At 41.1% G+C, this 14,956-nt stretch overlaps 2 protein-coding genes across 4 annotated transcripts in view; one reads left to right on the top strand and one right to left on the bottom strand.

Moving 5' to 3' along the window:
• Positions 1-3,247: 3,247 nt before the first annotated feature.
• Positions 3,248-14,956, bottom strand: part of LOC145328021 (uncharacterized) — a 38,900-nt gene continuing 27,191 nt past the window's right edge. Inside the window, exon 15 of the mRNA XM_080171567.1 lies at positions 3,248-4,224. Coding sequence (XP_080027693.1) covers positions 4,138-4,224 — 87 coding nt within the window. The 3' untranslated portion in view covers positions 3,248-4,137. The remainder of the gene's footprint in view (positions 4,225-14,956) is intronic.
• On the top strand, positions 7,273-14,086 carry LOC145328015 (uncharacterized). 3 transcript variants are annotated; one of them, XM_080171552.1, is made up of 2 exons: positions 7,273-9,552; positions 9,602-14,086. In XM_080171552.1, the coding sequence occupies exon 2, from the start codon at positions 10,093-10,095 to the stop codon at positions 13,345-13,347; it is 3,255 nt and encodes a 1,084-aa protein (XP_080027678.1). In that variant the 5' UTR covers positions 7,273-9,552; positions 9,602-10,092; the 3' UTR covers positions 13,348-14,086. The 3 variants fall into 3 exon arrangements, with proteins under 3 accessions (XP_080027678.1, XP_080027677.1, XP_080027679.1); XM_080171551.1 differs by having other exon boundaries at positions 9,591-14,086; XM_080171553.1 differs by having other exon boundaries at positions 7,273-9,571.

The raw sequence follows: 14,956 nt of genomic DNA, 5'->3' as shown, positions 1-14,956 counted from the left end.
TTGTTTAATAATTGTCAGCAGATATATTTCAAAACCAAAGAGAGAATTACAGGGTGACCAACAAAAATTATAAAAAAGTAATATCAAATGCAAATTTAAAAATATAGAATAAGATTTAAAAGAACATGTGCTGTTATAACATCAAACGGTGGTTTTACTAAGAATGCCCGGCGAGCAAATAGTCCCACCCCTATAATGAATATAATGGTGTATTTTTCACTCACCCATTATATTTAATTAGCGGCTACGCCCCTAGAGGCCTCTAGGGGCACTCGAGGAGGAGAGAGTCGAATTTGATAATTTATTACTTTAGATTCTATAAGAAAAAGTAAAAATAATTTTTTTGGGGGGGTTGCCCCCCCCCCCCAACTTTAATTTTGTTTGAAAAAATTATAAAAAAAAATTAGAGAGGGAATTTTTTTCTAGGGGTGATTTATCTTGGGAGGGTTGTTGTACCCTCCCCCAAAATAGTTATAAACCTTCCTGGGACCTATGAGAAGCTACCCTGTTAAGGAGAACCCGATCGCTTCAGCGGTTAGCGAGATCCTTCGGTACAAACACACAAACACGCAAACACACAGACAAACAGACATTCTGTTATTTTAGTATAATGATTTATTTTAAATTAAGGGATGGTTTGGTTCTTGTCTAGGCACTTTGAAGGAAACCGCTATCAAATGGCAAATGAAATAGTAGATAAACGTATCTAGTAGTATTGCTAAAAACTAAACATTATGTAATGTAAACGTAAATAACAGACAAATCATATCCTATGACGTATTGTGAGAGGCAAAAAATATGTAAAAAAACAAGTTAATAAAACTATATTTAGACATAATACATGAAGTAAAAGAATAGAGGGAGCATGATCTATATGTAACTCTTCCACCGATCTTGTATTGGGTCTTTTAAACCCGCTAACAGCGTCGGAAATATAAACACAGCCGAGTCCCTACAAAAGAACAAAAATCAATTTGCAAGCAGACGAACAGGGTCTCTGTCATTTGTGGCAGGTAGTTGTCTGGATTATACATCTATACTTATACATTTATTTATAAAAATATGTCGTTAAACTTTTTTTTGAACACCCTGTTTATATAGAGGTAGAGAGAGAAAAATTAAATATTTAATATTTGAAGAGAGTGTATATTGTGATTGTTGCTATGGTTATAATTTATCCTTCATAAAAACAAACAAATTCATCTCTCCTCTGGTTTAACAAGGATGACAACATCCATAAAGGCAAAGCTCTGAAACGGTAGGACAAACGGACATTAACACTTGTAGAGTGTCAGAACTGAATAAACTGAATATTAATGGATATGTCTATACAAAATTGAAAGTAAATTTGTTGCAAAACTAATTAAATACATATTACTGTTTAAGGACATACTGAAGTTTTTAGGACTTGATTATATATAGAGATGCTTCGCTTATAACACTATACCTTGTTGTAATAGTAATCAGTATTAAAAAATCAGATGAATAGGATAATTTTAACATTGAAGAATTTGTTTTAAAAAAGTAAAAAATCAGCTTATTTTAAATGGACGTACGGACTTTCTGGTAACGATTATAGAGTTGCTGCGCTTTCTAAGTCGTACCTAGCTGTTGTAGGAATCAGCATGCAAAGTTTGAAATCGATAGGACAATTCTAACCTGTTTAAATTAACGAAAAGATCCAACTGTAACGGACGGACGTACGAACGGACGGACTGACGTACAAACCTACCCTAACTTTAGAAAAGCTTCGCTTTAAAAAAAATATTTATGTACAAAAAAAAGTATTTGAATACAGTAGAATTTATTATTTCGCTAGTTTATACAATATACATTTACTTCCCCCCAAAAGCAGATCATTATGATATAAAAGTAACAGGATCTGTGTCTGTCTGTCTGTTCCAATGTATCTTGGGAATGTTTATAATAATTTGGGGGAGGGTACCTCCACCATACAAAGATAAATCACTCCTTAAAAATATGCCTAACACACCAAATAAATAATATTTTTTACTTTAAAAAACTAAATTTTAAAGAAGGGAGGAAAGACTCATCCCCCAGCCCACATAAAGAGCCCCTACAGGCCTCTAGGGGCGTATCCGGTAGTCCTTATACTAAAGTAACAGGATGTCTGTCTGTACCGAAGGATCTCGCTAACCGCTGAACCGATCGGGTTCTCCTTAACAGGGTAGATTCTCATAGGTCCTGGGAAGGTTTATAACTATTTTGGGGGAGGGTACCACCACCCTCCCAAGAGAAATCACAATAAAATCGAAAAAAATTGAAATATTCCCGCTGCATAATGTCGCTAGCGTAGTGGCGCTGCGTAGAATTTAACAGCTGATTGACCATAGACAATTATTTCTTAAATTAGATATTTAAAATATAAAAAAAATTTTAATGCCACTAGAGGCCTCTAGGGGCGTATCCGCTAGTATATTTTAAAGTTGTAGGACTTATGTCTGTTTGTCAACTGCTAAATAGTAAGCGGTAGGACCCAGCGTTATTTTCATTAATGTAATGTATTGGTCAAATGATTTTTAGAGGTAATGGAGGTGGGGAGTGGAGGTATGGAGGTTTACAAAAAGAATGATAGAGGTTAGGGGTAGTGCCAGAATTATGATATTTTATAATAAAAATATATCCATTATTTTTTTAGAAATTTTATTAAGCGTACCTTCACTTTTATTAATATTACTTCAATAAAACCTTGTAAGTTTGTAAATTGCCACTCCTAACTGAATAAGATCCTAATAGGTGATGCTTGTAAGGGGTTGACAATAGATTTATGGGTACAGATGTATAATCAAGATAACTACCTCCCTGTGTTGGAGAGTTCAAAGACCTAATACAACATCGGGATAGGATCCCCGATCTATTACATATAGCTCATGCCCCCTCTATTCTTTTACTTTAATGACTTGACTACCAACCAAAATATGATATTTGACACAAATATTTCAAACAAATTTTATCTAATAACTATTAAAAACTGAGTAGGTTTCATCAACAATTTTTTATTTGTTTGGAGGGCTAGAATAATTTTTCTTAGCATCAGTATGCAAAATGATAAAAAGAGTTTTAAAGTTATGTTGTTATTAATTTTTTTAACAAAAAAATTACAATTTTGATATTATATATTTAAAAAATATATATAAAAGAACAAATATCACAATCATTTTATTAAAGCTATAAAAATTATAAAATTATCGAAAATAAAACAAAGATTTTTAAATGTATGAGATTCAGATCTACAAAATGGTTACTTAAATTTTTATATTAACAAAGCTACTCTGTAATACCATATAACTTTAAGTCATTCTAATATAAGTACATTTTTTCGGCTTCTATTTAAGATAGACGGCTGAATTTATTTAAGAAGATTCCCTTGACCAAAGAAAAATCTATAAACTTTTTTCGTATACTTTGGTCATGCTTGGGGGAATTTACAAAAGTGATTCATTTGGCGCCAAATGTAAAAAAAAGTATTACTTTATCCGTTGATTCTCTACTATATAAAAACTTTGTCAGTCCGTTTGTTCAACTTTTCTAAATATTTGGATAATTCTTTATAATTTCTTCGTAACTTGTCATCCCTTATTTGTTTCTACAAATGGTAACTATAACAAATACAAATTACTTTTAATTTTATAATCGAGAATTTAGTAATTATTGTCCCAAAAAATGTTTCATTAAAAACTGTATTAGTCAAATATTACTTTTATTCTTTCAAAAGAACGTGTCCTAACTTTTGTGATTTTTGTTTAACCCGAAGTTCCAAGTTTTGATTCAACGGGGTTCAACAAAATCGCGTTTCTCAATAATTACTCTACAGAATTAAAAAAGTAAGGTGTCAAATTTAAGATGTTGTTATTTTTGTTCATAACGGCAATTTTCTTCTTTTTTTGTTGCGTTTTAGTACCTTAAACCCAACTTGATTTTTAAAAAAATTAAGATTAAAACTTAAGATATACAAAAAAAAAGATTGCATATCTAAATTCTTTGGATCATTTTACATCTACTATCTACTAAAAGCACTGACTAGCTATTTTTAAAAAATCACAAAAGTTAGGACATGTTCTTTTCAAAATTTGTCATATAGACTTAAAGAACTCAAAAACACACTTTATATTATATTTATAATTTTTCCGCAAAGACTCCTGGTTGGTCAGAATTTCCGAGTTTTGATAGTTTCTCCTCCAATGAGAGTTGACCATACATTTCCTGAAATAGATAAAATAATGTTGCGCGGCATTTCTACTAAAGTTCTACTAAATTCTACAGCAAAATTTTATACAGTATTTATGAAATATATCAATTATAAATCTATCTTAAATTTACTGAAATACAAAATGCCAAATGTGGTCAACCTTACATTTAACGACTTGATTACAGAGATTATCTATCAATGTTATTTGTTAGGGACATTTTTTTCTCAATAATTTCTCAACTCATCAAGCAACATAAAATTTTTTTGTGTGTTTTTTCTCTCAAAATGCCGAGTGTGCATAGAAACCCCCCATATCTAATTTTAAAGTAAATATTTTATGCCTAACCTATGCGGGAGACCCTACACCCAATATTATCTAATAACTTAATTCAAAACAAGAAAAACTGCCCTCTCCTTACTTTTTTTTATTTTAAAACAAGGATGACAACATCCATAAAAGCGAAGCATTTGAAACGGTAGGACAAACGGACATTAACACTTATATAGTGTCAGAACTGAATAATCAGAATAAACGTATAAAAATCGGAGCAAAATTGTAAGTAAATTTGTTGAAAACTGCTTTATACAAAATAATGTTTATGGACATACTTATATTTTTAGGATTTGATTATAGAGTTGCTTTGCTTATAAAATTATACTTTGTTGTCCCAGGAATCAACATACCAAAAATCAAATCAATCGGATGATTAGATCACATAAGAATTTGTTGTTAAAAAGTAGAAAAAATCGAAATGTTTAAAATGGACGTACGGACATTCTTGTTATGATTATAGAGTTGCTACACTTTCTAAATCGTACCTAACTACTAAAGGAATCACCTTGCAAAGTTTGAAATCGATAGGACAATTCTAACATGTCTAAATTAACGAAAAAAGCTATCCGTTTGTGACGTACGAACGTACGGACTTACCCTAATTTTAGAAAAGCTTCGCTTTTAATAAGGGTTCATATTCGCTCGACTAGGCAGTTTGAGGAAAACCGCCATTTTTAAAAGGACCATTGACAAGGAAAGAAATGACAATTTTCTAACACCAACAATTAGATCAATCTAATTGATTATAAAGAAATATAATGTTTTTTTGTTCACTTTTTCCCTTCAGTTAATTCTTTTATTTGTTTTTCCTTACAATCAGGAAATTGTTTTTTATAACTTTTTTCCCACTAATATAATTATTTTTACATTAATGTATTAAGGACAATATTTTTTTTATTTTTGGTGTGTTTGCAGTTTGTTAATCTGTTTTTGCCAACAACAGATCTATAGTATCGATGTATATACAGACAACTACCTTCCTTCCGTTTTCAAAGACCTCTTTCGTATGCTTCTAAATTATTTTTTGCTACTTGGCTGTGTTAATATAAGCGACACCATTCGTTGATTTTTAATGACCCAATAGAAAGGTTGCACAAGGCGGTTGCGATGGGGAAATCAAACCCTTTTTCCCTTTAGTGTTTTACTCTAATTTGCCAACCCTCTCATGCTTTTTGACACCACCCCTAGACCATTTAGCAAGTTAGACAACCTAAGGGGTGTTATGTTATTGGTATCATTGAGTGGAGTTGTTGTTGGTTTAATTTTGGATACACCCACCCTCACTACAACACCTTCTGCACGCCTTTAGTTCAGCTGTTTTTGTGAACAAAGCCATAAACAAAAACAAATATACACCAATCTTTTCCTGTATTACAGCAAAGAGTTTGAGAGTCAAGTCTGACAAACACATATTGATATTACAATTAATTTGATATATAAATAGAGGGGTGATATATTTCCAGTGGGGGTGAGGGTTATAATGGAGGGGGAGATGCAATGGGGGTGAGGGTTTTAGATATGGTGTGTGCAGCAGTGGGGGGTGAGGGTTAACATAAACCAATATCTCATATTATATCAATATCAGAATATCACAATCTAGGATCATGAAAATTTTTCTCAAAAGTATTTTCAAAAATATTTTTGTATTATTACTATCACTATCGGCTAAAATTTTTAATTATAGATTAATTTTTTTTTTTTGGGGGGGGGTTGGTTGATAATTTTTTCTAGGTTAGACTTCTCTTTGGAGGTAGTGGTACTCTCCCTCGAAATATTTATAAACCTTCCCAGGACCTATGAGAGGCTACATTGTAAAGTAGAACCATATCGGTTCAGCGGTTAGCGAGATCCTTCAGTACACACTCACAGACAGACATACACAGGACCTGTTACTTAACTATAAGAATTTCCAAAGCGTAATCCCGTGGCGGAGGGGGTAAGAAATGCATTCGATACTCCACCCCTATTATCCAGCTTCTATTTCAGCTAGAGAAATTTTTGTTAAGAACTTACAATTATAAAATTCTTTTTTTAAACAACCTTTCTTTTAGGTTCGGTTTTTCTATATTACTTCAAACACATGTAAGAATTTTTGGCTTTTATACTTTATATTTCTTAAAACTTTACCCTATCACCGAATATAACTTGTATAATGTGTAATATTATATTAATAAGTATTAATAAAGTTATAAAAAGCAAAGCTTTTTCACAATTCAAACGTTTCCAGCCATCATAGTATGAGGATACCGAAGAGTGTTACAACTCTATATTCTTATTAAGAAATTCAGTATGTCCATTTAAACGTTATGGTTACTTAGAATTATTTGAGAAGACAATAATTACTTATTGATTGTAAGCATGTCCATATAAACCAAACTGTATTTTAAGCACTTAAAGTCTGTAAGTTTTGTATATGTTCGATCATGTATTTGGCAATAACTCTGTCATAAATTCTTTCAAAACTTTTTCAACCTAAGCTTTGGCCAAATACACGATCGAACGTATAAAAAAATTACAGACTTTATATTGCAGATAAAATTTATTAGATTTTTTATACCTTTCTTCGCTTCTATGGATAGTGTGATTATTACAGAGTGTATTAATATAATTATTTTATCTTATAATCAGCTAATAAGTATAAGTTACAATATGTTAAACATTTTTATTCATTACAATATTATTTTTCTCGTGTCGTGGCTATGTGGTATGCGGCAGCTCTGGACCATGCAGAAACCAAGACATTATAGTGATGCTACGCACCTAGTTAAATCCTGTTATTCTACAATTATGAAGCCACCTGAAAAGATGTCAGATAACGGTACTGATTTTATCTCTCAGTTGTCCTGCAAATGGAGGGAGGGGTGTTACCCCTCCCTCTCCCATCTTAAGCACCGGAACCTTCCCCTTCAACCACCAAGTTATCAGCACCACCTCAACCCTGAGGATAAAGGATCTAAACCTGCCCCCACACAGACTGTTGTTGTCACAAGTAATCATCAAACCTTCCCTCTTTAGTACCCAGACCTACCACTCAACCCCTCTATGCTTATCTACCTATTGTGCTGCTCCATGGGCTATCCTGCCTGCCCCAGACAGGGATAGCCATCTACCTAACCATTGCAATTATCTATGTTTTACTGTATGATTTATCTTTAACCATCTTTATTCCTAATCCATATGTATTTATATTATGGTTAACTGTATTCTTAATCCCCCCCACCCTTTCCAGGGATGGGGAATCATGATTGCCCAAACTGACTATTGTATATGTATTATAATGCTTTTATGTTATGATCATTTATTCCTATCCATGTAGTTATTGTTTGTTGTATATAGCTTTAGTATCCTTTACACCTTCAATAAAGTGACAACTGAAATAGATGTTGATTCTTGTCTAGTGAATGCTAGAGAAGCGTAGCTTCTCTATAGTAAGGTGTCCACGTCTGTTCACACTGCCGTAGTCTTTATTCGAACTCTGGTGTCTGCCATTTACCCTAGGCAGATACCACAACTTTGGTGACAGCTGTGTGAGATTACGGCGAACCACAAGTGTAGAGCAGACGCGCATCTGAGGCTAAGGTACTCCCAGCAGTGAATCTGGCAAAACTGACGCAAGCAACCTGAATTACCCACCCTGGACAGCAAAGTTTAACTCTGCATCCGGCAGTTGTGGAAGCGAGACAGCGAAATTTGATGAATAACCGCGAGCAGCGCTGATATCTAACGGAGAATTGAGCGCCAAAAGGGCTGAAACAGGCCTGCGGACCGGCTGAAACAAGCCAAATAAGTGTAAACGGCTGAAAATAGGCCAATTTTACTGCAAGAGATAGCAGGATCCGAACCAGTGGCGCTAGCAGGACGGGACATTCCCTGCCGCCATCAGCTGGATTTGGATAAGCGGCGCTAGCAGGACGGGACATTCCCTGCCGCCGATAGGCTGAAACACGCCACATAGCTGCAAGCGGCGCTAGCAGGACGGGACATTCCCTGCCGCCGATAGGCTGAAACATGCCACATAGCTGCAAGCTGCGAGCTAACATACGAGTGTAGTGCACCAGAACAGAGAAAAACTACGTCAACCCCGAGTATCCTGAGAGGCTACAACGCAGCCACCCATCTAGAAAACAGATATTATATCACATTTTCAGGGATTACCACCCTAGTGTGATGGCCAAACAATAGATTTATGAGCAAAGCTTGGCAAACAAATTGTTGTGTTGTGATAAATCTAAGAATAGAACAGGCTTGGATTATTGTGTATTGTGATAACAGCTAAAAATAGAACAGAGTTGGTAAACAAATCTGTTATGCAATTGTGATAAGGACAGAAATAGAAGCTAGATGTAACATAATAAAGACCCTGATATACAATCAAAACAATCTCAAGCCCACAGCACAACAACAACAATACACCCCTTATTCCAAGGGAAGGGGAGGGGCCCCTCTCCATTGAAGGCAAATACAATCAGGGTGATATAATAGATAAACCTAGGATTAAGAAGAAAAGGCCCTATTACACCAGCACACAGTTACCCCCCTCCCTCACAGGGGGAACGGACGGAGTTACCCCCGTCCCCTCACGCGCTTCCCCCTTCCTACCCACACTAGACTAAGTCCGTCTGTAGTGTGGGGCTAGCGATCGGACACACAGAGCGCCATTCACGGATAGCGCAACAGAGTGCGGAAAATATCATAAATCCAACGGACGAAGCGGACCAATGAGAGAGCGAGTTGAGGGGTGAGAGCGCGTTTTCCCCGTGTGCGCGGATTTGACGGCGCGGACGCGCGTTACAAGGACAGGAGATTCCACGCACACACACACACACACACACCCACACAGGAGAGGGGCCATTCTATAGCATACATCAGAGATATTTTTTTAGGAGAAAAACTTGCAAGCTCCTCCCTCCCTGTCTACAGTGTGATAAGGAAAACTAAACCAGTTCCTTAAACCCGCTCAGACCCTCAACATCTTCCTAGCCTGCCAACCCTACTTCAAAGCTGAATGGTTAGTGAAACAAATATATGTATATATAAATACCCAAGTGATAAATAAGGTTGTTTTTTTGTATCATGGGTACAAGTAAGTGAATACTAACCTCACCAAACAACACTGGAAACTGATATGATAACTGAACGAAAGTACGCCCACCCTGTGGACATAGCCTGACTTGCTGCCCCACACTGGGCAGTGGTGGTGTGTACCTGGACCATCGACCTTCATAGTTGTGAACTATATACAGAGGAAGCGTGATTTTTTTGAAGCAAGGAGGAAAAGCTATCTAGCTCTGGGGATATTCCTATACACGTATATATATATATATGGGCGTGTAGCCATGTATATATATAGATAACCTACCTATCCATATATCCACTAGCGGATACGCTCCTAGAGACATCTGTGATACCTAACATATTCCCTGTTACCTTTAAGCTAAGATCCGCTGGTTGCCACAGAAATCAAGAGCTATACTGGAAAGGAGAACAACTCAGGCTCAACAGTTAAACAAGACGCTGGCACCAACAGACCAACCCCCTACTACTTATCATGGGGGCGCGCCAGCCACAGAAACTCTTGAGCCAGGAGGACCGAGCCTACGGCTACGTGGACTACCACCCTAATTACACAGCTATAGTATTTATACTAGGGGTGAGCCGGCTCGAACCTCCTTGCGGTGCGGCTACTCTACTCTGCTCCTATATCTACAAGATACTGCTTCTGTTATTACTTTGGCCTACTGTGTCGAGTACAGTGAACATCAAACACATGCCAGGTCACAGACCCCTGGTCCCTGAGATGCCCTTGTCTGGAAGGGTGACTGAATGTCCGCTGCACAGCTCCTGTTCAGTTGGTGCTCAACGTACGAGAAATAGCAATACTGGACTGGGGGTTGCTGAACCTGTAGGTGTCCTCCTGGGGGTGTCGAACAATGCAACTGAGCCTAATGAGAAGGTGACAAGCTTCAGAGACTTAGTGGCCAGCCCCAAGATGGACACTACTACCAGAACTGAGATTTCAAAGGGGCCCAGCCCTAGGGCCAGTACCACCTGTTTCTGGGGTGGAAAGGTCCTCCCTGGCACTGGCCTCACCAATCTGGAGGATGGGGAGCTGTCCCAGGGGAATAGGCTCTTCACCCAGATGCCCGACGCGTACCTGGGGGTGGGGGAGCCGCCACCCAAGCCTCCCTGGGAGCCCCCAGGCATGGAACGACTGGGGACCGGCCTAAGGATGGGGACTGGTGACCTGCTGCAGTGGAAGACTTTACCCAGCACGGAGAGAGCAGGGTTGACCAGCAGCAGTGAGGCTGTTCCCCCACATTCCAAGACCAGATGCCGCTACTCTGTTGAACCACTGCACATGTCCCAGCCAAGTTCCCCCATGCTGCTGAAGATGGAGGCCCACCAGGATGCAGAGCTCCAACTAGGAAAGTCAATAAGAAGGCCACCCCTTGCCAAAACCAGAACCACCGCAGGGGCTCCCCACCAGCCGCTGACGGAGCCTGGCAGGGACGCAATACTAGCTGGCAACTCTGGCCCAACTCAGGTGGCTACCAACAGTCTGCTGACAGTCCGGAATACAGTTCAGGCTACCATCAGTATGGCATCTTCTGGGCCTTGCTGGTCCACCTGTGGGTACCTGTCCACACACTGGCCACAGGTACCCCCCAGAGATCATAGCCCCCTTTCCGACTGGCACCATCAACAGCCTTTGCTACCAACCACCTGGCATACCCAGAGACAGGATCCCTCATGTGGAGAAGCACCTGCAGAAGCTAAGGCCGAGGCTGGCCTCGCCACCCAGGGGAGGAGAGCCGCTGTTGGATGGAAGGAACCTGTGTGTATGGGGAGGAGGCTGAATGTAACCAAGGAGCCACCACAAGCAGCCCAGCACCGCCTGCCCCCTAGTAGGGGAGACCCTGTTTGTCAGCTGGTGCCCCAACTGGAGGAGGAGAGACCTGGCAGGTTGATACACCCTGGGGAAGCCGGCCTGATGGGACCCAGCTGGACGAAGGGGCGCTGCCGCTTCAACGGCCACACAGCCGCCAAGTGTAGAACCGGTTGGGACCGGGCAACGAAGAAACACCAGGCCGCCCAACAACCTGCATGCAACCAGTCTGCCACCCAGGTCCACCTGGAGGGAGATGCCCAGCCGTCACCCCAACTAGCTGCCGCCGCTGGGGCCGCGGCTACCCAGGAGTCTGTGTCTCAGATTGGGACCATGGTGGCCAGGATCAACGTGCTGGGAGGAGCGGCTGAACCCAACCGGGTTGGCCTGGACCTCAGCCGCAACCACAGGGGACCGGTGTCCGTAACCCCTGTCACCCCCAGCAAGAGCCGAGGGGCGCTACCCAGCGCCACCGGGACGGTGTACGGGGAGGCCCTGGCGGCCGCCGAGTGGGAGAGGCAAGAGGCGCTAGCCAGCGAGTCTGAGTCGATGTATGGGACGCCAACCGGCGTCGCCACCTGGAAGGAACGAGAGGTGCTTCCCTGCACCACCAAGCTGATGTCTGGGGCGACAACCGTCGCCGCCACCTGTGAAGACTGGGGGGTGCTATCCAGCGCCCCACGCTGGTGCCTGGGGCGACAACCGTCGCCGCCACCGAGAGACCTGGACCCCTGTGAAGACTGGGGGGTGCTATCCAGCGCCCCCACACTGGTGCCTGGGGCGACAACCGTCGCCGCCACCGAGATACCTGGACCCCGGAATGAGCCCGCAGCCCCAGAGGAAGGGGTGACACCCGTCACCCCCAGCCAGCCAGAGCCCCCAGCCAGCAGGGAGAGTCCAGCTGTCCCTCACCTTCAACTGCATCCAGCTGTCTACCTCCCTCAACCAAGCCAGGGTAATTGTATTGCACTGGTGTACCAGGAAGTTTGGGCTGGGCCAAACTTGCCTGCGCCCCCTGCATCTGCCCCAGGAGCCAGGGTATCAGCCATTACCAGCCAAACTGAAGAAGCTTTGACCGCTGCCTGGGGAGTAACACAACTAGATGCGCCAAGTGCCGAGCCTAACCATAGAAGTAGAGGATCCCCAACAATTATGTCTACCCAAGATGGAGACAATGTGCCTGGACCCCTTCAGGCTAGGGGAGGAAATCCGGAGCCTTGTGCCTCCAGTCCACTAGCAGCAGTATCCGTGGATGGGCCTGTCTCCCAGCCAACTAGAGCGGAGCCACCCTTGCAGATCCAAGACAGCCTCCGGCATAAAGGGTGGACTGTTACCTTTCCCTACCCCGCAGGTCGGATTGCCATGCACCACCCTGCCAATGTCCAGAATGAGCCTGAAGGAGGCAACGCTCCTACAGTATGCCAACCACCACCTGCCCGCGTTGACAGAGACCCTGGAAGCCGAATGAACCTGACCAGCCCCGAGGGCGAAGAATCTGCGCCTGCATCCAGTAGCCAGCCTGCCAGCAGCAAGGTGACCAACACGATGGAGACCACCAGCCCAGTGGAGAAACCTGCAGAGGTGTACACCAGGCGGCTGTTGGTCCAAGCCCCCTCATGTGCTGTGCCACCCCTGGAGGTTGCCAGGGTGGCCTCAGAGGTACACATCCAACGGCCAGAAGATCCAACAGGACCAGCTACTCCAGCAGATATAGCCGATTCCGTTAGACCTGGGGAGGGCTGGAGTCCACCACCGTCCAGCAACTGGTATCCTGGCGGACCCATTCCACAAGGACAACAAACTGAAGGCCGCAACCACTGTCGGAAGTCTGGCGGTGCAGACAACCCCTCCAGCCTTCCGAGGGGAGAGTTGTGGTATGCGGCAGCTCTGGACCATGCAGAAACCAAGACATTATAGTGATGCTACGCACCTAGTTAAATCCTGTTATTCTACAATTATGAAGCCACCTGAAAAGATGTCAGATAACGGTACTGATTTTATCTCTCAGTTGTCCTGCAAATGGAGGGAGGGGTGTTACCCCTCCCTCTCCCATCTTAAGCACCGGAACCTTCCCCTTCAACCACCAAGTTATCAGCACCACCTCAACCCTGAGGATAAAGGATCTAAACCTGCCCCCACACAGACTGTTGTTGTCACAAGTAATCATCAAACCTTCCCTCTTTAGTACCCAGACCTACCACTCAACCCCTCTATGCTTATCTACCTATTGTGCTGCTCCATGGGCTATCCTGCCTGCCCCAGACAGGGATAGCCATCTACCTAACCATTGCAATTATCTATGTTTTACTGTATGATTTATCTTTAACCATCTTTATTCCTAATCCATATGTATTTATATTATGGTTAACTGTATTCTTAATCCCCCCCACCCTTTCCAGGGATGGGGAATCATGATTGCCCAAACTGACTATTGTATATGTATTATAATGCTTTTATGTTATGATCATTTATTCCTATCCATGTAGTTATTGTTTGTTGTATATAGCTTTAGTATCCTTTACACCTTCAATAAAGTGACAACTGAAATAGATGTTGATTCTTGTCTAGTGAATGCTAGAGAAGCGTAGCTTCTCTATAGTAAGGTGTCCACGTCTGTTCACACTGCCGTAGTCTTTATTCGAACTCTGGTGTCTGCCATTTACCCTAGGCAGATACCACAGCTACTCTAAGGAAAGCTACTCCGTATGTGAGAAAGACTTTGTTCTATGGGGGGGGGGGGGTATTTTCCAGGGGTGATTTCTTTTGTGGGTGGTGGTAGCCTCCCCAAAAAATAATCATAAACCTTCCCCGTACCTATGAGAAGCAACATGTTAAAGGAGAACCATATCGGTTCAGCGGTTGCGAGATCATTCGGTACAGACAGACAGACTAATAGACATCCTACAACTTGTATAGTATTTATATAATTTATTTCCCTATATATATAGATATTAGCATTTTTCTAATTGTTACAACTAAGAAAAGTTAACTTTCCACCAATGAGAGCACAGCATTTTGTGAAATGCCGCGCTGAGATTGGCGGAAATTCGGCGCACCCCGATCTGGCTCACCACTAAAATGATTTAAAGATCCAGCTCAGAGTTAGAGAAGGATATTTAAAAAAAAGAAATTTGCAGTAGATTCTAAATTTGCATTTATTTTTTCAGCCTTTTATAAATTTTCGCTATTTTTGTTTTTAAGGTATAAACAAAGTGAGTGTAAATTAATAGGTACTGGACAATAGGTTGTTTATTATACTAGTCCCCAAAGTTTTATTATAACGTTTTCTTATTCGTTTGCTACACAGCTTTGGGGGTATTTTGAATTTTGATTGGTTGGTTAATTAATTGCGTTTTTAAACGTTTCGGCCACTAATTGTAATCTACAGAAGGGTTAAATTTATGCATCATAATTGGAGATATTCATTAATTTATCCCCTTAGATCCCTTCTAATTAATGTACCAACCCCCACCCCCAATCATAATAAACAAAAGTTTAGACTATTTCAGTTTCTGCCAGATCTAAT

The sequence above is a fragment of the Acartia tonsa genome, chromosome 9, assembly GCF_053477335.1.
Source record: "Acartia tonsa isolate MP-2025a chromosome 9, ASM5347733v1, whole genome shotgun sequence".
NCBI classification, from domain to species: Eukaryota; Metazoa; Arthropoda; class Copepoda; order Calanoida; family Acartiidae; genus Acartia; species Acartia tonsa.
This window is presented reverse-complemented; position numbering and strand designations above follow the sequence as displayed.

Bases quoted from the DNA above. Each gene is read 5' to 3' on its own strand.
- LOC145328015 (XM_080171552.1), top strand. From the start codon at position 10,093: ATGGGGGCGCGCCAGCCACAGAAACTCTTGAGCCAGGAGGACCGAGCC.